Source organism: Nylanderia fulva, unplaced genomic scaffold (assembly GCF_048542155.1).
Source record: "Nylanderia fulva isolate GAGA-0341 unplaced genomic scaffold, ASM4854215v1 Scaffold2, whole genome shotgun sequence".
Lineage (NCBI taxonomy): Eukaryota > Metazoa > Arthropoda > Insecta > Hymenoptera > Formicidae > Nylanderia > Nylanderia fulva.
In genome coordinates this window covers 6,220,634-6,245,505 of record NW_028190263.1, presented here as the reverse complement: position 1 = coordinate 6,245,505, position 24,872 = coordinate 6,220,634, and the positions used below count along the sequence as shown (strand labels likewise).

At 36.9% G+C, this 24,872-nt stretch overlaps 1 protein-coding gene across 1 annotated transcript; it reads left to right on the top strand.

The window, feature by feature from the left end:
- The first annotated feature begins 8,835 nt into the window (after nt 1–8,835).
- Nucleotides 8,836–23,542, top strand: LOC114943013 (uncharacterized). The gene is given in 19 exon segments (XM_085482248.1): nt 8,836–9,456; nt 10,381–11,487; nt 11,489–11,763; nt 11,765–12,048; nt 12,051–12,288; nt 13,227–13,311; nt 13,389–15,122; nt 15,350–15,759; nt 16,397–16,840; nt 17,689–17,814; nt 17,952–18,118; nt 18,858–19,030; nt 20,130–20,317; nt 21,011–21,261; nt 21,575–21,838; nt 22,098–22,287; nt 22,351–22,471; nt 22,577–22,735; nt 23,457–23,542. Coding segments are annotated over 19 exon segments (6,876 nt in total). The 3' UTR covers nt 23,496–23,542.
- The last annotated feature ends 1,330 nt before the right edge of the window (nt 23,543–24,872 follow it).

Sequence of the window (24,872 nt, the reverse complement as noted above, 5' to 3'; positions counted from 1 at the left end):
GAGGGTTTGGGGGCAAACACACACGCGTAAAAATTTAATTATGTAATGTTCATAGATATCAAGCGCGCGAGACGCTGAGAATAATATGTGTTATTTTAAAAAGCGCTAGGGTGCGAATGGGGTGATACGCGAGAATATATTTGTAAGAGTCTACCGATTTACTGCGTTACTAGCTTATAAATGATTCAACATTAAGAAAAGCGATGTGTAAGCGATGATGTTTCTGTGTACACGTGTGGGACGCATCATTTCTGAGTTAAGAAACGAGAAACTTGGGCGAAACGATATAAGGAAACGGTCGGAAGCGTAAGAAGTCAGTAGCCTTTGGTTAAAAAAAAAAAAAGAGAAAGAAAAAATTATAAGGCGAGTAAACTGGTTGCTTGACTTAATTGCCGACTGGTTTCCAAACGTAATCGCGACGTGAGAGATCCGTATCCGATACGAGGGTGACAGGCATTTCTGACAGATCGATAAAAATGAGTGGAACGTTTTAATAGACCGGCGAGAGAAGCGATTTAAGCCCGGTGGACGAGATCGCAAGATACGCGAGTCGATCGATGCCGCGTAAATCTGACAGATAGGTAAAGCGTGACAGATCGGTCGAGGCCTCACGACCGTTTCCTCTTCTGCGTCTCTCGGCCCCGTTGTTTCTCACGGCACGCACATGTGTAAGCGAGCTCCTCTCCCTTCGCAACACAATTCGCGACACACACTTCATTTCGTTTTCGAGACCGTTCGTCACCTCTCATTCGTCTCACCACCGATCAGGGTCCCGGTATCGGATGATCGAGCGCGATGATCCGATATGATGTTTCGGATAATCTCGCCAGGGTGGCCTAGTTCGTGCTTCAACATCCGAATATTGCGTTTTTTTTTTATTAGTTAACGATGAAGGTATAAAAGACGTACGAAATGCTACGTCTGAGAAATATTAGGATATCTTCTAGATTGTTGTACGATGACGACTCGAAGATTTATTCTACTTGAGATTCTTTTCGTTTTTTATTTTATTTTTGTCCCACTTTTGGTTTTTTATTTTATTTTATTTTTTTTTTGTAGAAAGGAAGAAAGTGGCGAATTTATATTTTAGTCTATCGAGATGTTATTCTGCGAATGGTTTTTTAGTCAAATACATTCTACGATGCGCGCAATGATCCGTGTCATTTTCATATCAATTTGTGAATTATCGCGGTAAACGAGGAAGGCAAAGCGAAAGAAAAGTTGTTTAGGACGATCGCGATTTCGTTGACGAGAACGAAATTTGATCAGAAGTGCGAAATGAATTGAGAATTTAAAGAGGCAAAGGATTTGCGCGAGCCCTAGTTGATAAGAGAAAAACTTGAAACGCGCGAGATAATTTAGGATAGCGAAAAAAATTATGTGAGATCGATGAGGAATTTTACTTTGCCTTTTTTTATTGCGACAGAGCAATAACGCGGAATATTTACGTGAAAACGTCGTAACTTTGTGGCGTAAAACAGTAGCAGCTTTTATGTATATTTATTTTTATACATATCATAAAATTTTTTATTTTTTTTTCATTGAAAAACGTATTCTAGGAAGACGATAACTGTAAATGATAAGTGTCAAGTATTTAATTTTTTAAAAATATTTTATTCATTAAATTAAAAAAAATTTAGTTTTGTTGCCTCAGCGAATTAAAGTTGCGAAATTTTCACGACGAAACATTTCGTGTGCGGAGAAACTGTGAATAACGCGCTTTGTTTTTGTGGCGCAAAGTGCAACTTAATTTCGCTTGAATCTATATCGAAGACATGAGTTTTTTTTATTTTGTATTAATTAACGTCTCTAAGATTAGTGTTATTAACTGTAGTCTCGCGATAACGTAGCTGTATTGTTCATTATTCACCATGATTGCCATATTGTTGTAAAATTAGCTTAATTACATAGACAGCCGATAGAAGCTATTGCGACGAGTAATATATATATAATTATAAATATATATAATTATACATATATAAAATATAGAGAATACGTATTAGTTATACTACTGCTAAGTCATACTTTTATGTGTGTATGTGTGCGGGCGCGTAGACGGATGGATGGCGCGTATGTGTGTAGCATTTCTAGTCACGTAATCGAACCAAAAAGAAAAAAAAACACATAACAACTAAATGTCTACGCGTACATGTACGCACACGTGTATACCTGACATCGTTCGTTTAAGTTTCGCACATGGCGTGTCCCAGATTTAGCGAGGAAGATTTTTATTTTTAAAATCGATTAAACGAAAAATATCTGGCAAAAGTGAAAATAATCCTTTCTTCAAAATTTAAATTACAGGAAGATACGAAAATTTTCTTTACGAATAAACATTTTTTGCTGACGAATAAAAATGCTTTATTTTTTAAAATTAATTTCAAATTGAGCCTACGCTTGTTATAAAAAAAAAAAAAAAAATATCAGTATTAAATTGCTTCAGAGGAGCCGTAAAATTTTTCTCAACGGATCTGGAACATCCTGTATATATCGGGTACATAATTGCGCGCTTCTCACATGTGACACCGAACACAAGAGGGAAACGAATCGTGATTGAACGGAAGCACAGTGTGAAGGATCGCGCCAACCTCTATAGAGACTGTGAGCCGTAAAACATTGCATTTCCACGCTGATTTATTATCGGAAATATTAAGTTTTATCCAATCTACTTACTTTTTTTTACTCTTGTACTGCTTTTTGGTTTAATCTATCTTTCTGATTTGTTTTAATCTGTCGCGAGGAGAAGCAGAAAGTCGGAGAAGAGACGTAGCTAGGCTGCCCTGAAGGGCTCGCGTTCGCGAGGAAAAAGTTGAGAGGAATCGTTAATAAAAACGTTTCTCTCGAAGAGACACGGCCTCCCGGTGAAAATCCACTATAATGACGACTATAATGCGAGGCGAGATGAAATTTACTGTGTCGACAACAGTTGCGACGAACTATTCGCTATGCATCCTATCGTATAAAAAACATGCTCTCTCTGCCGTTATTGCGGTTGAAAGCGAGCGAAATGCAGTAAATTGAATGGGAGGATTAATTATAGCGTTATATCGTAATTATAATGATTAATGGTAATTATTATAACACACTGATAACGATAAAGATAACTAAAAAATGGATAATAATGTTTAATTGACGATCAATAATCAAGAGCGCACGTATTTCATGATGCATTCATAGTTTAATCATTATTTGATTTTCGTTGTGAAAGAATGATGTGTAAGATGATATGAGAGTCTTATATAAAGAGGGGGATGATCAACAGGGGAGTAAGAGCGAGCGTTACACAAAAGGAAAAAAAAAAGAGTGAAACGTCTCATTATATATAAAGTTACCACCATGGAGAACCTTTCATTATATAAAATTATTATGTAATAATAATTGTCCATACATCTTAAAATGTCAGAATAAACTAATAATGAAAAAAATTGTATGTGCCTCTTTTTTTCATTTATTCTTCGTTTATTTTAATTGCAAGAATTGTCAATCGACGTAAATCGTTGCAATTAAAACACTTTATTTATTATTACTTGTAATCTATTAGAATGTGATCTTAATCATTTTTTGCGATTCAAGTAAAATTTCCAACGAGCTAAAGAATCTTCACCTATATGTAATAATAATATAAAGTTTTAAAAATAGTAAACGCGGCGATCTAAAAAAGACATCCGTGATTTTTAAAATACTTCAAAGCTTTCAAAAGAATTACGATACACACTGAAAATAGATCTTCGCTCTGCAAAGACTGAATCAACAACTGCCAGTTTTTTTTCCAAGCGCTGTTTTAATAAAATATAGCTTGAGTAAAAAAACCAAGCTTTTTCAATATTGTATATAGTGCTTTATATCGTTCATATTTTTTTATATTTTATATTTTATTTAAACTGTATTTCTCTTCTTTTCTACTGTTCCAAATTTATTTTTCAAATATCTTTCGCTTAGAAATTAAATAATAATTTTTGAGATCCAATAGACAAACGAGAATCTCAATTTTATCGCATTGTCAGTCGAGCAACTTCGTCATCGATATCGAATTTTACTTCATGCGATTTTAATCAAATTATAACCCTATACAATCTTGAATTTTGTCGAGTAATTCAAATATATATTAAAGTACGCAAAGAAGAGTTCGTGATCTTCTTTGATACTCATTTTTCGAGAGAATTTAATTCTAGTTGAGAGTTTGGCCGATTATATATGACATGCGCATAGCATCAAGATTCGCGATGGAATGTTCGCAGAGCTCGATACTATTCTGCATTTGAGATGAGTCCGATAAGCGATAACAATGTCGCACCAAACGAATTAACATGTCACCAGCCCATTCGCGCCCTTTCAAGATTCTTTGGATAACGTTACAGGTATATTTTCTCTGGTATATGATAAATTACTAAATTATTTTAATCTACAAATAAAAAGGCAATAAGAGCTAATTAAGTTCTATACAAGAAATATATTTGTGAAAAGATTTATAACATATAATATTAAATATTATATGTTATAAATCTTTTCACAAATATATTTCTTGTATAGAACTTAATTAGCTCTTATTGCCTTTTTATTTGTAGATTAAAATTTTCTAAAGAGCTGTTACAAATTATACTAAATTATTGTATTATTAATAGAGTAGAAATAAATGAAAATGATAATTATTCGCAAAAATAAATAATCCCTCGATGATTATTCTTGACATCATCATAATTGAAATACTTGGAATTAATACTCATAATTGAAATACTTAGATGGTGTTCGCGTTAATTGGCGTAAGTAGAAATAAATGAAAATGATAATTATTCGCAAAAATAAATAATCCCTCGATGATTATTCTTGACATCATCATAATTGAAATACTTGGAATTAATACTCATAATTGAATAAATACTTACAATTAGATGGTGTTCGCGTTAATTGGCCCTCATCCCGAAAGTGCCACCGCGCATTTTCGTCCTTACATATCGGAATTCCAATACGTTCCCCGATATCATCCGTCGAGAAATCCTGACTGCACATCGCAAGGACGACGACACGAATTTTACGAAGGATCTTTCGAGCATGGCAATGGTAAACGTTCCTCATTCGAGAAACCAATCGATCAAGATCAAGATCCGTGGATTGAAATCAGGGCTGTTCTGGTTCGTTGTTCGAAAACGCCGAGGGAAATGTACGCAATTTGCTAGAAATTATTTGAAATCGAACAATCTATATCGACGTGCAACAAATTAAAGTCAATATTTTCGGTTAACATTTTATTTCGTTCTATAGTAAAGAAATGTACACGCAACGTAATTGCAGAAGAAAGATGATTATTAGTATGAAGATTAATAATGTTGGAAAGGTATATCATTTTTCTTGAATATCGATTATTTATCTGTTGTCAGGTAATATGTTGGATAATAATATCCTGACATTTCAAAAAGTTAAAAAGAATAAAGACATTCAAGAATGTTCTATTTTGATATATAATCGTAATTATAAGCACAATTTTTATTAAGCATATTATTATAAATATTATGGAACATACTTTTGAAATAATATATTTTATTAGACGAATACGCGGGAAGAATTTGTATTGGTGGATCACGTATATGATCCGATAAAAATGCGTAAAATCAGACTGCATAATCCATACGTCATAAAAGTTCGTCAAGAAGCTTTGCTGCATCTATATGGACTAAGATTTCAAGGCGTAAGTGTGTGTAATAATCAATTTATATTATAAAATGCAAATTTTTCTGACTAAAATGAGCGAATTTACAAAAAAAAAAAAACTCATGTCAAATATAACATTTACTTATTTGCAAAAGTTTATTAGATAAATTATCTATGAAGCTAGTATTTTTATTAACTGAGATCGACAAAATAGTTCCCAGTGACGTAATCTGAATTATCTGCATCTGATATATGATCAGACATGTATATTAATTGCTGATAATTTCTCGTTGCTTTAATCATTCGCGTACTCGTGTAACAAAGATAACAAATATTTCTTATACGATATGTATCGATCACTTTTGAATAAGATTGTCAACGCGGAGGCAAGAGAAGAGATAATTAATAATCATCGAGTTAACTTCACTGGATGTAACGAAGGTTTAGATAATCCAACATGCGGTCAAATGTTAATTAACGGAGAACCGATACCGTTTAGCCAAGTAAGAATAAAAATATTGAAGAAGGAAAACAATTAATCATCATATTAGTACATATATTTTTTTTAATGAAATAATAATATTAGTTTTGTTAAAAAAATGTCCACATTTAAAATAAATAATTTATAAAATTGTTCTAAGTAATGTAAAAACGAGTAAATTTACAATTGCATATAAATAATTTAAGAAATGCAACTGTATAGCAGGATGCATTTCTGAATATTGAAGAAATTCAAAACTAGCAAACTAATGAATAAAGTTCTAAGAATTAAGAACGTATATCAATTTTAAAATATTAATTTTTCATATTACGGTATTAGATATAAATAAAGCTACATTAAAATTACATTACATATAGTGACACGATAATAGAACTATCATACAAATTATCATCTATTCTTTTTGTATCATACATTATTAACTGCTATTTATCGCATTTAACAAAACTATTATTATTATTAATCATCATAATTATTATCATTATTATCCTTCATTACACAATCGAGTCTGCGCTCCTATATTTAAAAGAAAAAAATCATCCATTATTTTTGTATCATACATTATTGACTGTTATTTATCGCATTTAACAAAACTATTATTATTATTAATCATCATAATTATTATCATTATTCTCCTTCATTACACAATCGAGTCTGCGCTCCTATATTTAAAAGAAAAAAATCATCCATTATTTTTGTATCATACATTATTGACTGTTATTTATCGCATTTAACAAAACTATTATTATTATTAATCATCATAATTATTATCATTATTCTCCCTCATTACACAATCGAGTCTGCGCTCCTATATTTAAAAGAAAAAAAATCATCTCGACGCGTCATCGTTTACACGTTAGTTTACTCGAACTGCAGCCACAGTAGTGAGCCATTTAATTAAACTTCGGGCAAGTTATGTCTGTCCCCGCAATTAAGAGTCGCGCTCAACAAGACGACGATTCGCTTTCAGGGCTTCTGCTGTTCTTGCGAGGACGCCGAAAGTTTCCGCTCGGTCGCCGCCGAATCAAGCTATTACCAGCGGAACGACGACAGCGCAAACAGAGCTCGCAACAGGTCCGAGTCGAATTTATTTGACGATGCGAAGGCACAACGCCAGGTCGAAACCAGCGGGAACGAAGGGACGCGAGTAACGAGCCGTCATGTTTTCGTTAATGGTCCACTTGGCGAGAGAACGAAATATCGGGCCGATAAACAATTCGGGAACCATTCGACTCGCGTCGAAACGCTGTCACCGATCTTGAAGAACGTGTTCTCCGATCCGTCACTCGCGAGGAGAAAAAAGATCGAGGCTTACATCGATGCTGTGTACGAACGAGTTGTGAAAGAAAAAGATGGTAGGGATAAGAATCTATCCGTCGATTTTGGGAATTTCTACGATCCGAAGGAACGGATTAACGACGGCCGATCTCTGAGCGATCCTGAAAATCCAATCGCGAGACTAACAAAGTTGAAAAGCGAGTTCGGGCAGGATTATCGGAAGTTCCTCGAACCGGAGGATAGGTCGAATTTTTCGAAAAGTTCCGGAAGTCGGCTGGAAAATACCTTCGATTACATCCCGACGTTTCCGGCGATACAATCGTCGCGAATTCCGGAAGAAAGTGCATTTTCGAGACAAACGCAGAGGAATGCCTCTTCTAACGGAAGTCTCGCCACGACCGTCGAATTTTTCACCTCGTCCGGGAGGATTCCGCTCGGAAGCGAAACTAATGACACTATTAATCGTCATCGTCATCGTGTCGCGTCATCGACGACGAAACCGAACGGGGACGCGTTATTAGCGAGAACAGCGACTTCCGGTCGGTGGACGAAAAACGAAGAACCTGGACTTGATGGATTTGGGTCTCGAAACGGCAGAATTAGGTAAGTTAATGATTTTTAAAAATTAAGTTAAGTTAAAGTTAATTGCTTATAAAATTAATTTAGTTAAGTCAAGATTAAATTGACCGAAGTTGAATCGCAAAAGTTAATTTTTAAAAATATTATTTATATTAAATTAGAATTTTGTTAGTTAATTTTTATAAATTTATAATAATTTTGATTTTAATACGGAAATCTATTTTTTGGTAATTACAATTGATGACAAATGAACATAATTAATAATACTTTAATTTAAAAATAATACGTTTACAACTTATGAAAGAACCATTAACTTATTAACTTTTTTAAAACTTTTAACTAATTAAATAGTTATCATTCAACCCTGCGAAACGGTGATGCGAGGAGCGAGGAGGAAAATGCTAATGTATCGACGCGAATCTCGGCCGTTCCTGCTTTTACAAGATTACGAAATCTCTCTTCCTCCTCTTCGTCCATTGGAATCTCGCGGCCGGAAGAATCGCCCGCTCGTCCCGGGGATAAATCATCGACGGAAATCCACGAATCGCGCAGTTCGTTACCGGCGAACGAGGGATTCTCCGAGTTTGGCAATTTATACCGGGAATCGCGCACAATTTATAGCCCGCCGAAAGACGTGAACTTGAAAAACAGTTACAAATTCCGGAAGAGCCTCCCGCGTTTCCGGAAGTTGCGAAAGTCGAAGGGCGCCGAGAAGGTCCAAAAACGTCCTCGAAGACATCTTCGAATCGAGAGCGAAGATTCCGATAATTTTACGACGAACCTTCATGGCAGAAGACTATGATCGACCCGAAATAGTTGACTCTAAACGCGCGATGTCGAGGATTAGAGGAAATGAGAGTCCGAAGAAACACGTGATTTTGGAATCGGGCCATTCCTACAAGAGGGTCCGATCCCAGAAGGACGATAATCCGTTTTTCTTCAATAAGGAAAACGAGAGCAACGTCGATAAGCGGATCGAGGACAAATTCGCGCGAATAAGCAACGTCCTGAAGGAGAACTCGGCCAGAATTATTCAACAAACTCCGGGGAATCTCAAAGCAACCGGAAAGAACAAAATCGCCGATATCTCTCGAGTTCAGGCTGAACCGAGGAACGATTCGTTTTCGCCCAAGGATGACAAATCGTACGAGTATCCTGCAGAATTAATCGATACACGTCAACGCTCGATTATGACCGAAACGTCACTGAAAGATGATTCCATCGAGGAATCGAGAGAGAAATTATCCGATACCGTGATCGGTCCTTTTCTGTCATCACCGATTATAAGGAAACCTAAGGTTTCGAAGGGAGCTAACTTGGACGAATCAACAAGTACGACTTGCGCAGACACGAGCGCGACGAAGCAAACTGAAGTGTCAAAATTACCGTCTGAGACTCTACGGAGAAACGTCAACGGCTACTTCGCGATCTCCGAACACGGATCGCTTAGCAAGGTATCCAGGAGTTGGACGGATTCCAACAGAGAAAAAAAGGAATCCTTGATTCAAGTATATTTTTATTCTTGAACGCTATTTGATTGATTTAAGCATAGAATGCTCTTTGTAATCACAAATTTTCATTTACCTTAATAATAAATAAGTTTGTGTAAAGTATATTTTATCCTTAAGATATATTCTTGTTTTAAAAATCGCATATGGTAAAAACAAACTTAGTCACATTTAAACTAAAAATTATTATATTTATAAGTAAATTTCAGCTTCAACCAAGAATATTTTGCACTTTGTTTTAAGGATAAATTATCCTTTATCCAAAATTATTTATATTTGGCGCTATTATAAGGATAAAATATACTTGAATCAAAGCATATTTGCATTCTTTCAAGGATACTGTTTTTTCTGTGAAGAGATAATACAATTTTTTAAATATTCATAAAATAAAAAAAATGTATAAATTATTATTGCACAAGAAAGAATGGAAGCTTGTTTTTGGAAATTTCTTTAATAAATATGACGTATTAATAAATATATATTAAACACAGAAAAAAAGGAATCCTCGATTCAAGTATATTTTTATTCTTGAACGCTATTTGATTGATTTAAGCATAGAATGCTCTTTGTAATCACAAATTTTCATTTGCCTTAATAATAAATAAGTTTGTGTAAAGTATATTTTATCCTTAAGATATATTCTTGTTTTAAAAATCGCATATGGTAAAAACAAACTTAGTCACATTTAAACTAAAAATTATTATATTTATAAGTAAATTTCAGCTTCAACCAAGAATATTTTGCACTTTGTTTTAAGGATAAATTATCCTTTATCCAAAATTATTTATATTTGGCGCTATTATAAGGATAAAATATACTTGAATCAAAGCATATTTGCATTCTTTCAAAGATACTGTTTTTTCTGTGAAGGAAACGACAGAGCATCCCGAAGCGTGCAACAATCAAAGCGATGAGAACGCGAGACTCCTCGAGCTTAATAACGACTCTTCGCGAATGATTGCCGGTCATTTTCCGGGAAGACCCGAGGCTCCGCCGATCGAGGCAGACCTGTCATTACGCGGTTCGATAATCGAACCGACGGAAGCTTCGCCGGAGGAGGACTCTCGTTACACCCGAGATCCGCTTCGGGAAAATTCGGCGGGTATCCCGAAGAAGATCGCCGACCTGGTGGATCGGATCGTGAGAGAGTACGCGACTTACACGCCCTTAATGCCGAGTTTGTCGACGATGACGTTCGACGAGGTGACGGAAATTTGGTTGCCGCTTAAAGTCGAGACGACGACCCTCGCTTCGATCACAACGACCTTGGGGACCACCACCAAGGTCACGGACGCGACCTTCCGAGCTTCGGTACGTCCTCCCTTGGTGACTCCGGTGATCTCGCGAGAGATGCACGATGAAATTGCTCTGGGGGACGAGAGCACTTTCGCCGATGAAACGGAGGTGACGATCCCGAGGAGAACATTTCGAACTAGGAGACCAGATACGAGTTTCGCGTCGAAAGAAAAAGTAGGAATGTCGACGGAACGACAGAAAGTCAAAGATCATCCTTGGTATCGCACGACGGAAATTCAAGAGATAATCGTAGGGAACAACGGATCCGGGCTCGCTGAAAAGGTCAAAGGCGGAAGGAAGAAGCAACGCTTCGAGTCAAAGTCAGATTATTTCCCGAAAGCTTCGTCGACGACGAGAAATAGGAGATCGGACTTGATCCGCGATCGTGACTCTTCGATCTTCTACGACTACGACAAGCAGAGAGATAACAATAAGGATGAAAGGACGACTTTGAGCGGGAACGGAAAATCTCCGGATATGACAACGGCGTCGAGTGAATTACGTTCTAGAATCGGAAAAGGATTAGCCGGCGAATTCAACTATTCCGCGAACTGGAAATCCTTTCCGCGGAGTCGAGAACAGACGCAAAAACACAATAGCGACGCTACGGATTCGAAGCCGCGAGACGGCTTAAGGAACTTTGCCCTTCTGAAGCTGCGTCACGTGAAAGACGACGCGGTTCGCTAGATTTCACGAGGACGTTATTTCGCGGAGTCGCGAAGCCATCTCGGCAGTCGCTTCTCCAAATTCCGGCCGAAATTTCAACGTCGCGAAAGGGAGATCTTTCCGGCTCGACGGGCAAAAGGTCGGATCGACGTACGAACGAAAGACTCGGGTTCGCCCAAGATTTGTCGAATCGAATATTATCCGCCAGGATATTAACCGATCGCGGAAAAAGTCCCGACGACCAGGACGATGGGGGTCGTCAAACGGATCCTGTCATTCGCGGCGCGAAATTGATGATGGCGGACGATAAAAAGGTCCCGTCGACGTTTCGCGACGCAAAACACTGGAACCGCGAAGACGCGAGGAGGAAGATTAATGAAAATCGCGGGAAAAATCGTCGAGTGTATCTTCGAGGCGAAGTGTACGATGACATCGAGGGAAGAAAATCGTCATCGGACGAGAGAGACGTCGCGGAAAGCGTCCATCGGTCGACTATTATCGGTAGACGGCTATTGTCGACTGGAAAATTCAGCTACAGCGAGGACGAATATTATCAGGACGACGGAAGCGAGGTGGACGAGAAGATGACTCGGGGAGCGATAATGAAGCCGTCGCCAGGAGGGATGATTTATCGGATCTCGGGAATCGACCGGTTTCGCGGAAATTGTTGCTGCCTGGGACGGATCGATCGGCGGTTGAGAATGTCGATCCTGCACGAAACCTGATGCCGGAGGAAAGAACAATCGTGGTCAGCGATGCCGCGATGGTGGTCCCCGACGTGCAGGGAATCAGCGAGGAAGCAACAACCAGTTATGGGTAAGATACATTTTAAATGTATATAGATACAGATACTCGGATACTTTGAAAGTATCTCAGATACATATTTATTTATTTATTTATTTAAGACAATAAACGGGAAGGTCCCTCTGGTACATAAAAAATAAATACGACAACTTCTAGCAATAGTTGCCTATATAAAACAAAAATATAAAGAAAAAAGGAAAAAACATATCAGATACTTTTAAATTATAGGTATTGTATCATAATAATAGTAACACGTGAAAAATGCCTCAAATACCACTGCTTAATAATAAGCAGTTATAATTAAAAAAGACCAATGCTTAATAATCGCACAATCGGTGTTGACGACATGTTGATAACTTGCAGTTTTGATCTTTTAAAATTTTAAAGAATTGGGCTATTCAAAACAATATGTAAAAATATATCCGCAAATGTATCTAGATAATACCCAACACTGGCAACAACCTCGAGATTTCCTTTGATATTACATATTAATTACGATATACGCGCGTATATATTTTTAATTTTTTTTATATAGTATAATTTAAATTTTATGTTTAATGAATACCTCATTTTCGCATGTAAATATATTTATTTCTCTTTGCAATCTTCATATTACTGCATAATTATGTTTTTCGACGATGTTAATTATTTTTACTCTGTAGCATATATTAGTTATATAAAATTATATGACGAGACCAAAAGAGTAACGTATTCACAAAATTGAACTAAAATTTAGTTAATTAATTAATCAGAAACAAAAAATGTTAAATAAAATTAAAACAAAATGAAATAAAATTTAGAACTAAAAATAAATTTAATTACTCGGAATATGTCATAATTATAATTTTTTCTCAGTAATATAAATATTAATAAAAAAGACTAATAAAACTTCAATTATATCCATTTATACATTGTTAATCAACCATCGCTAATTACAATAGCATTTACAGGAACAACGGAAAGGAAGTTATAGAAAGGAATATAAACTTGGAGGAAAAACACGATATCGAAACTGCGAGTTTCAACGATGATAAGGTATTGAAAGTTTCTTAAAACAAAATCTGCTATTAAAAAAACATTACCAATAACAATAATAACATTTGAATATACAGAAGAAAAGTTTCGACGAATCTGACTTAAGAAACTCTCGAATCTACGAAAAGATGAACGAAGATCCACTTTCCTTCCGCGAGAAGATCAGCGAGGGCGATATACGAGACGAATCTCTTTACGAAACTCAACCAGCATCCTCGATACTCGATACGAAAGAAATCACGACCAGCGGAAGCTTATCGGGTGTTGGAAAAACGCAGGAAAACGTTGAGTCCTCGCGAAATCGGTCAAAGGACGAAGGCAGCATCAAGATTTCTCTAACTGGTCGAATTCAAGTGAACGGGGGCTTCAATCAAACACCGATACTCATAAGTTTCGACGCTGTTCCCGACGGATCTTCGGCGACGCAGTCTTCGCTCACCACTGAACTGTCAAACTCGATCGTAGCGGTCGAAACAATAGCCATTAATCTTCCGGACTCGAACGCGGGAACCACATTTGATCCAAACCCGTCGATAATAATCGAATCCGCGAATGACGAGGCGAGCGATTCATTAAACATGACAGCGGATGAGGAAACCGGAAGGAGGACAAATACGAGCGAAATCGAGATGAAGTTCCGCGGAAAGTTTTTCGATCCGGCGGAAGAAAGCAAAGAAGAAGAAGAAGAAGAGGAGGAACGGAAGAAGACAGGCTCCTCCCAAGTCGAGAAAAGATTGGACAAGTACGGGGACTCGAGAACGGCCAAGCAGATATTTCTAACAGATTACACGGACTCGAGTGGCAAAATCGGTAGGACGAGAAGGATATCCGCGCGAGCTGACGAGGTCGACAAATTGGATCCTCGCGCGGTGCGTTTCCCCAACATTTTGGGATCCGTCCTGGTCGAGAGAGATAGCTCGAAAAATCGCGCGATCGAAGAAACCGAGATCGATCGATCTACCGATCCTCACCACGGATGTACTACGATTGTACCATCGTCGAGCATCGAGAAGACAGACGAAGATTCGCGAAACGTCACTTCCGGCGGTTGCTACAGAATTCCCGCGACCGTTCGGGAGCTCCAACTTCCGGAGACGACGGCGCGGCAAACTTGGAGTAATTATCGCGACAGCGATTCCGCTCCAACTTTTCCGACGACAAACGACCGGAATGCGGAAACTCTGGGATTCTCATCGGAGGACTACAATCTCGACCAGACGACGACCGGATGCGCGACAAACGTGACGTTTCCGATTGAAACGTCATGCAGATGCGACGACGAGTCGATTCGCTCGAGAAACCTGATGGCCGTCGTGAAATTCCTGATGAAGCTGTTGAGAATCATCGCGGACGAGGAGACTCCTAGTCTTAGAGCCGGAGAGACGGCGATTCGTATGAAGGTGGAAAGTGTCCTTGATGACAGGACGACGACGATGTCGGAAAGGACAGACGAGGAAACGTCGCCTTTGAACGGCGGCACTTTTGAGTCCACCTTATCGAGCCCTTCCGATGAAGCATTCAAGAACGAAGTGCTATCGTTCTTTCGGACCTCTACGAGGACTTTTCCCGCGACGACGAAGTCCTTTCTATTTTACGACCTGGAGTCTGTGCTTCGCGGGAACGCGTCTGGAAAAAATATCGGCGTCCCACGCCTAATGGATGTAGAACAAAACGTCTCGTCGAACGATTCAAAGGATTCGGAAGCGAGGAAATCGTCTTCCCGATTGGATGACGGCCAAACCAATCGTTCGCGGCGGCAGAATCGAGATCGAAGTTCCGCCGATCGACTTCGCTCGGGTAAACAAAAAATTGCTAATATAAATGTAATATATTATTAATTAATTAATAATTAATAATTAATAATTAATTCATAATATATTACATAATTATTAGATAAATAATTTAATAATTATATATACAAATAATTATTATATTATTAATAATGATTAATTAATAAATAATCTTAAGCAATATATATATAATTAGACAATAATTTAGATAATAATAACACTTTATTAAAAAATGATGATTATTAGAGAATGCTTTATATATGATCGCCGGGATGTCAGATCGGCGCGACACGAGGACGAAATTACTTAACAGTTCTGGCGGTTCTCCGGGTGATTGGATCGGGGAACATCGGGCGACGGCCACGCGGCGACCGGTCGATAAGAAACTCCTTGAAATTGCAGGATCGCCGGAAAAAGTGGTATTTCGCGCCGAGATTAACCGCTCTGGTGACCCGAATCTCGGCGGCAGGCCGAGTTACTCGGTTAAGATCGCAAATGGCCCTCCGACCAAACTTTCGACCGATGATTCAAGCTCGCTGAAAAGAGCAGATTCCGCGGAAAAAGCGAGGGCGATTCGATATTCATCGGTTTCGTCCAGCACGAGGGATGATGCGCACGCTTTGAAAATCGATCAGGAGGTCGCGGACGAATCCACAAGGTCTGTCACGATATAATAATGACATTGATTCCTCGACAAAGTTTTTTATAGCGTGAAGAAGTGTGTTTAATTATATTTTCAAAAATATATAGTACTTAAATGTTTAATAAAAATAATAAACATTTGAAGTATTTAATATGGTAAATTATGATATTATATAAAATATTATACATTGTAATATACCGAGTGTATCTAAGTAAATGCGAAATATTTTAAGAGATGATTCTTTTGTTCAAAAATTAAGGGAGGTTTCTTATATATTCTTATATCCCACCCTGAGGATTTTTTTTCTCAAATTTCAGACGAATTAAAAAAATGAAACTTGGTGGATATTTTTTTCTAATAAGAAATATATTTATTAATATGTAAAAAAAAAAAATAGGAACTTAATTTTTACCTCCCTCTTTAGAAAAGTGAAATTGTTCGCACTTATCTAGATACAACTCTGCATAATATCTAAAACATTATATATTATAATTGATGAATTTTCTCGAGAATTCTTGAAAAAGCAAATTTTGTCTAAAAAGAGACATTCAATCATAGAGGTTGATTTCTACGTCTTTTAAAAATGTTCCACGTAATTGGTCTTATTATTTCTACATGATGGATCTCGTAATCTCTCACGTTGCGTCCGTAGCGCACCGAACAAGAAACCAGACGTCGGTTTCCGGGAAGGTAATCGCGCATTTAGAAGGGAGCTTCCGAGCTCGGTCAAGAAGAAGACAAAGTGGCGGAAGAAGAAGAGGAAGAAGGGCGGTCAGCGGATCAAAGATATCTCGGGGAACCAACCGGGTCGCTTCGGGAGACACTTATTAATGGCGTCTCTCGAGCCGGAGTATGACGCCGGGGATGACGTCGCGGCGGGATTATCGGGACGCTACGTCATCGGGAAACGAAACGCCGAGGGTTTTCAGAAGCCCGCGAGCAGGGACGAAAGCCGGACGCTCGATGGATCGGAAGTCGATCCCGGACGAGCGCAAATCCGGGGCGGTCAAGATTGCGCGGATCGCAGACACCCTCCGAATATCGATGCGGCCAAATATCTCGAGTCCGCGCATTGTTTGCGCTTCAGTGATTTATGGTAGGTCGCCTATGGGGATTTAAGGGGATCTCGGATCGTGATTCATGTCGAGTACCGCGTTTATGTTTTCTCGTTTCGCGAGAAAACAGCGAGCGAAAAACAGGAATCCGCGTTCTCCGACGCTTATATTAATATCAAATTTTGTTTTAGAGAGAGAGATGAATTTGTAATTAATATATATTATCATAAAAAAGAGAAAATATATATGATGGATTTTTTTAAAAGGATATTCGAGAAGATTGAAAAGTTGAAATTACACACATAATAATAATAATAATTTGAAAAGAATACACGCATAAATTGTGAATGTAAAATATAAATGTGAATAATGGTATTATTTGGTGTGAAAATCCACTCTGTCTCTGAAAATAATGTTATTTATTTATTGAAATAACACACACAGGAAACTTTTGCCTCACATTTGTTTTAAAGAGTGCGTTGTTTTACCTGTCAGTGTGTAAAGTTTATTAAAAGAATTATGTGACAATCATGCATACAATAGTGGCCGCGGCCGATGCTTTATTAAAAGCATTAAAATGACAGCCCTCGATCATTTATTTTCAATTTGAAAAGCAAAGATGAGTGCTTTGTTTCGCGCTTTCAACGCAGTCTCTGCAGTTGACGTCGCGCCACAAATTGATTAACAGCTAATCGATACATATATAAGATCTCGCCTCATAATGTTCAACATGTGTCAAAAGTGTCTGCGCGCACATCCAAACTAAAGCTCTCCGTCAAAACTTCAATTTAGTAATTTAGTAATCGCAAATGTATCATTACGAATTTGATAAATTTGTTACAAAGATTTGTAGAAAATAAACGCGCCTCAGGGGAAACATTTTTTTCAGGTACTCTGTATATCAACTGGAAGATCCTATCGTCAAGCACACAGTCTACCTACAGGTTTACGAAAAACGCACTTCGGGGAATGGATCGATTTATTGGGAGGATCTCACCAGAGACTCCGTAGTCAGGTAAAAGAGAGAGAGAGAAGAAAAGAAAATGTGTTAGTATGTGTATGTGTGTGTCTCGCGATTGAATGTGCACTCGAGTATACATATATTCGAAGGCCTGATAAACTTCACGCTAGACAGGTCGTTTATGTCATCAGATTGGGCACGTTCAACAGGCACCACAGAGGCAATCAAGATACGATCGCTTTCGCCTACAGGAAAGTGAAAATGCCGAGGGAGAAGGCCCCTAATTTGGATGTCGCTCGCGATCGTCTTTTAGTACCGTCGTCGGTGACATCAAAAGGTTCCGGATATCCCGTCGAAGGTATCCAACATTTTCATATTTTTCCCCTCGAAATGTCGATTAGCGAGACGCGACTTCATAATCTACAACGAAACTTGTAGCACGAAATCGATAATTAATCATCTGATATAAAGCGAGCGCAATTAACGATTCCTATTCGTCATTTAAAATAGCGCTCCAAGATTCTTTTGTCTCAAGATTCGAGATATATCGACAAATATACATATATACAATAATATTTAAAAATATTTAAAATAGTATTAAAAATAGTATTTAAATAGTATTGAAAAAGAGTTCTTTTCTTACCAAAAATTCCGAAAAATCTTTAAGGGTAGTTAATCAACTGCTTATTAAAAGATATGAAATTATATAAATTACAATATACGTATTATAACAGATATATCGACAAATATATAGCTATATATATATACACACATACAATAATATTTAAAATAGTATTAAAAAATAGTATTAAAAATACTATTTAAATAGTATTTAAAATAGTATTGAAAAAGAGTTCTTTTTTTACCAAAAATTCCGAAAAATCTTAAAGGGTAGTTAATCAACTGCTTATTAAAAGATATGAAATTATCTATAAATTACAATATACGTATTATAACAAATAAGATTTCGTGCTTCAACTGTTGCGTCACTTGACAAAATTCCATAGGGGATATAAGAAAAGTTTGAAGGAGAAGATATTCCGTGAATAATTTAACATAACTCGTTTGAATGAAACTAATAGAGAATCTATTCGTAGGCGAGTCAAACGAGTATCTGGTGGTCCCGGCGAGCAGCATCAACGAGAACGGAAACGAGTGCGACAAAGCGGGCGTGGGATTCGCTGCATTCGCGAAGCAACCGGACCGGTGCGGACATGTCCGAGGAACCTGTTTGAAAAATCAGCCCCTGGCCTACCGTAGGCACGACGCGGTACGTTTGACAGGTGCAACAAATGAAACAACACTCTGGAAATAGCCTTCCTGTCCTCGGGCTATCTCCTCCCTGGACCCCGAGACGTTTTAAGTGCGCCCGCTCTCGCTGTGTAACATGATTTATCGCGCACGAATTTAATACTTATATCTCTGCCACGTGAAACGTTACGAGGGGAGATTTGTCCCGGCGACGGGAAACGGACAGTCGCATACAAATCGGTCGTCCGGCGACGGACAGGGCGGATTTTTGTATACGTCGCGTCGGCTCGTCGTTCTCTGTGTGATATGCGAGATGAGAAATTCGAACCGCGTCTCGTTTTTGGAACGAAATAGGTCTCGCGTTTACAAATGTACGCGCCGATGGTTCGACGCGTACCCTCTGTCCTCTCGTCGTCGTTGTGTCGTTTTGAATTATTGCGCGATGCAGGCTTGCGCGTTTCTCTTGCGGAATCTGTCAAATCGCGGGATCGCGAAACGACGTTATAAAATTTGTCATGGAAAGGCCGATTCGTCCCAAGATTTTTACGATATTTTACATTCGTCAAATATAATTTTAGAAAACCTCTTCTTTCATTCCTCTTAATTTTATTAATTCACTTTTAATATAATCAATTTATTTATATTTGTATTTAAAGAGTACTTATGTTTAATCCTTTTCTTTGTCACCTTTTATTGTAATTTATTAGTAGACATTAAATTAAAGAATATTATTTTTATATATGACTTTCTTTCTAACATAATTTGAATTTTTATATTTATTACTCTTAACAGCCTTTTATCGAATTTATTTCAATTTATTTACTTTCACGGAATATGATGATTTTGGCAAAAGTTCGCGAAAAACCGCATGTCCAAATATTATAAGATAAAAAAGAGATCCTATCAAGGGAGATACCTAACTGCGGAGCGATCGATTAGATTTCGAACTATTTGCATCCGCGCGAAGTATAATACGTCATCTCGAGGTTTGTCGGCGAACATGGACGACGGGTTACAGATGCGTATTACAAACCACCTCGCATTCTCGCGAACATTTCCGCCTCGCCGACTGTCGAAGGTCCGAGACCGCTGTTCGATCTAGTGTCACGTGTTGACAGGAAGCCCGCGCCGCCGGTCGACCTGGTTGCTACTTCTTGAGCAATTTCGCATCCGTGCCGAGCGAGCCCATCAAGTACAGCGCGAGCGGAAGCGGAAGCCGCGAGTTTCTCGCTCTGGAGCATCATTCGCCGCACGTGTCTGCGATCGACGTCGAGGTCGGGCCGGGTTACAATGCCGCGTTAGGAGGGTGAGTCTCGAGTGGAACGATACTATCTACCCTTGGCTAAAGGAGAGATTATCAACCCTAGCTTTGCACTCTGTGCGCTAATTTTCTCGGTATTCTCCGATTTAAAGCCATTTGTTGTACAAGGTGCATCTAAATAAAGAATTGCGAAGAATTTTAGATGATTTTTTTTTGTCGAAAATTAAGTCTATATTTTTTTCAAATCTTAGACAATTAAAAAAATCCCGGAAAATATCCACCAAGTTTTATTTTTAAAATTTATCTAAAACTTGAAAAATAAAATAAAAACAATTGTTACCTACTTTAGAAAAGTGTAACTCTTCAGGAAGGGATATGAGTTTAATTTTAAATCATCTAGAATTTTTCGCACTTATTTAGATATACTTTGTATAAATATCTTCTTTAAAAAACAAATTTATTTTACGTTTCATATATAATAAATAGAAAACATAATTTCGAGGTAGTAATGCTCTGGCAACATATAATATTCAATGTAAATAATTATTTTTAATATAGAACGTGCAAACACGTTCGTATAAAAGTATTTACAAAGATATCAAATTATTATAACATTTTAATTAAACTAAATTATTGAATGCAAATAATAAAATTTGAGAATAAATTGACAAGAGAGATATTTTAATTTGAACGTTATATTATGTGTATAATTATTTCTTAACATCTGAAAAATTTTAGATCTATGGGTCGCATCAGTCAAGTGAACGTGAACAGCACAGCACTCGATCATACTGTAATAACGATCGTGATCACCAATACAGGATTAATTCCGACGTCTTATCAGTCAAAGATCGCGGACTGTCCCGATAGCCTTCCAGAGTCCTGGGTAAACGCTACGTTCCCTAAAAGACTAATTCAACCTCGACGGAATCAAGCAGTGAGCTTGAATCTTTACGGCGAGCTGCCCACAAACGAGTTTTACTGCTCTGGTACAAAACAATTTAATGTCTCACGATAACTAAAAAAAATAGATAAATTATGACTGTTTTTAAAAAATTAAATTCATATTTAAATAATATCTAATTAATCCTTCTCTATCCATAATTCAACAATCTCTCAAATTATTTTTTTTAAACATAAATCGATTGTTTTCTCCACAAACCAACGAGAAGTAGAAGAAACTGATTTATCGTCGCGTAAATTATATATTGTAATGTCGAGTATTGGTTGTCGCAGCATCCGAAATATCGCAAAAGATCGTGTATACGTGCACGAGTTGTAGATACGATCACGTGTTTCCAGTGCAATTGCTAAACCGTCTCGGGGAACCGGTGGCCACCAGGCAAATAAAGGTACGAAAAATGGATCGTTGCTTCTGCGCGCTGCATTGCTTATGCGTGTGCGTGGGCGACGCACGTGGCACCAGCTGTCAACCGATGTCGCTCGAACTTTATCACGCCGCTGGATTTCGCGGTCCCGTCCCACATCATCGCCAAATTATCTCAGACGTAATCTTGAACGTTATATTCTTCATCGTCTCGTTAATACTGCTCTTGCTTCTTATAGGTTGGTGTAATTATTTTAATTAATAGCTTCTAAATTCGCCTATTATAATATATCGTTCTATAATTAAAATATATCGTTCTATAATTATAATTATATGTGTAATTTTATATTATTATATAATTTATAAATATATTATATAAATATAATTTATTTTATAATTTAGAATGATTTAAAAATAGTTCTAACGCACCCTTAATTAATTGATTTTTATATTTTTTACGATATGTTATGTATTTTGAAGCATTTGTTTCTTTTCTAGGTTTATTGAAAGGGTTTATCGGTCTGTATATACCGGCGATGGGCCGTTGGGGTTTAGATTCGTTGCTGGAGACCAGAGTAATGTCGGAATATTTCGAACGAGAATTAAAATATAAGCGCGTGATAAGGGATGAGTACGGTGCACCGGTGCATCCGGATACACGCAAGAGAACCGTCAGGATATGCAGCAGGTGAGAACACAATAGGCAGATATATTTATGCACAGCGAGCGAGTCAACGAGCGGGTTTTTCAGATAAGTGGAATTTTTCCTAAACACGATGTTCTTCCTGATTTTTCCATTCGCGGTTTGCTGCCATCGCCTCAAGAAATTTTTTCGACTCGATCGAAAACGTTGTTACTCGAATGAATCTAAAGTAAGAGTTACACATTCGCTTGTCAAGTATTTATTCGAGTGGAATTTCACGACGCAAAATCTCATCTCCTTTATTGCGGAACGCGTACCGCACATTTTCGTCTAGATCAGTTTGATGACTAACAACAGCGAACATACGGGAACGATCTGCGTGAATACTTATGGCGATAATCGCGATTCGCAAATGGAAGTCGAGGATATCAAGTACGTGATGGACGAATTGAAAAAGTCTGAGGAGTCGTTACGTAATCATACTAGAAGTAAGGTAAATATAAGAAAATTTACGAAAAAAAAATTATATACATTCCATCAATATTTTGTTTTATTATGATCTATATTTCATATTTTATATGCATTTATTTTTATAATATTCTGCAAATTGATTTTTCTATTCTTTTAAGTCGAAATTTTTTCGAATTAGTTAATTAGCCGGATAAAAAATAATCACACACGTGAACTTTAATTATGCGGGATTAGGAATGTTCTGGGGATCATATATTTGGAAATGAAATTTATCATTGTGCTCTGAAAATAAAACAAGAGGGAATGTATGTGTATACGCAGAGAGATTAGAGAGATTAGAGTGCAGGGAGATTAGAGTTCCGGATACGTGTAAAATATAGGAAGAACGTAAACGCGAAAATGTTCGCGCGAGCGAGCGAGCACGCACGTATGGCGCGCTACGTGATCCCAAAATAGTGAATGGGATACGACGACGATTGGCCTGATAAAAGTGATATTTCATTCGCGCATATACGTAATACGCTATTCGTCATGAATACGCTATAAAGTAGGCGTTATTTGTCGCTTTGAGAATTTTCAGAGAACGAAATATCCAGATGAGCAAAACTAATGCTTTTTTGTATTTTTAAATACGGTTCAACATTTTTATATATTTATTCTTTGTAGATATATTAAAATCTTATTTGCTGAAATTAATGGAAAGAGTAAAAAAGGTAACAGGAATGACTGTGATTTATTTTCAGAGAAACTGCTGTATAAAAGAATATGGATCGTGTCATTAACACCATTTGGAAGAATGAAATAAGTTTGACGTAAATTGTCATAGAAATTTTAAGAATCGTCTTGCAAGACATTCAAGATATCTTTATAATTAATGCTAATAATATTGTTATAATATGTATGAAGTATAGTATAATTTAATAAACGTACAACGATTATTTCGTAATATTAAAAACAACATATTTAATCAGAATTAAATTTATTTTTATACAAAAATTTAAAGCTATCATATTATTAATTATATCATCTCACTCAATTATTCATTACGCGCTTATTAATGCATTTAATAAACCAGGAGAGAGAAGAATGCATCGTCTAATTATCTTATGGCCTATTGACAGTTTTTAATTTTGGGACACGGTAAAATAAAAAAAATTTAGTGAAAAATACATTTCAGAATATAGTGAATTGAAAGAGCGAGGAAAAATTATTCATGTGCTTATTAATGCATTTAATAAACCAGGAGAGAGAAGAATGCATTGTCTAATTATAATTCTTATGGCATATTGACAGTTTTTAATTTTGGGATACGGTAAAATAAAAATAATTTAGTGAAAAATACGTTTCAGAATATAGTGAATTGAAAGAGCGAGGAAAAATTATTCATGTGCTTATTAATGCATTTAATAAACCAGGAGAGAGAAGAATGCATCGTCTAATTAATTCTTATGGCATATTGGACAGTTTTTAATTTTGGGACACGGTAAAATAAAAATAATTTAGTGAAAAATACGTTTCAGAATATAGTGAATTGAAAGAGCGAGGAAAAATTATTCATGTAGCTTATTAATGCATTTAATAAACCAGGAGAGAGAAGAATGCATCGTCTAATTATCTTATGGCGTATATTGACAGTTTTTAATTTTGGGACACGGTAAAATAAAAATAATTTAGTGAAAAATACGTTTCAGAATATAGTGAATTGAAAGAGCGAGGAAAAATTATTCATGTGCTTATTAATGCATTTAATAAACCAGGAGAGAGAAGAATGCATTGTCTAATTATAATTCTTATGGCATATTGGCAGTTTTTAATTTTGGGACACGGTAAAATAAAAATAATTTAGTGGAAAATACATTTCAGAATATAGTGAATTGAAAGAGCGAGGAAAAATTATGCGCTTATTAATGGATTTAATAAACCAGAAGAGAGAAGAATGCATTGTCTAATTATAATTCTTATGGTATATTGATAGTTTTTAATTTTGGGACACGGTAAAATAAAAATAATTTAGTGAAAAATACATTTCAAGATATATAGTGAGTCGAAAGAGCGAGGAAGAAAGAGAAAGCACGTGGAAGGGAGTCCAGGAGAGTTATGCGCAATGCGGTTGTACCGCGAGACGGAGAATTTGTGACCGCTTCCGGCGGATATCTATG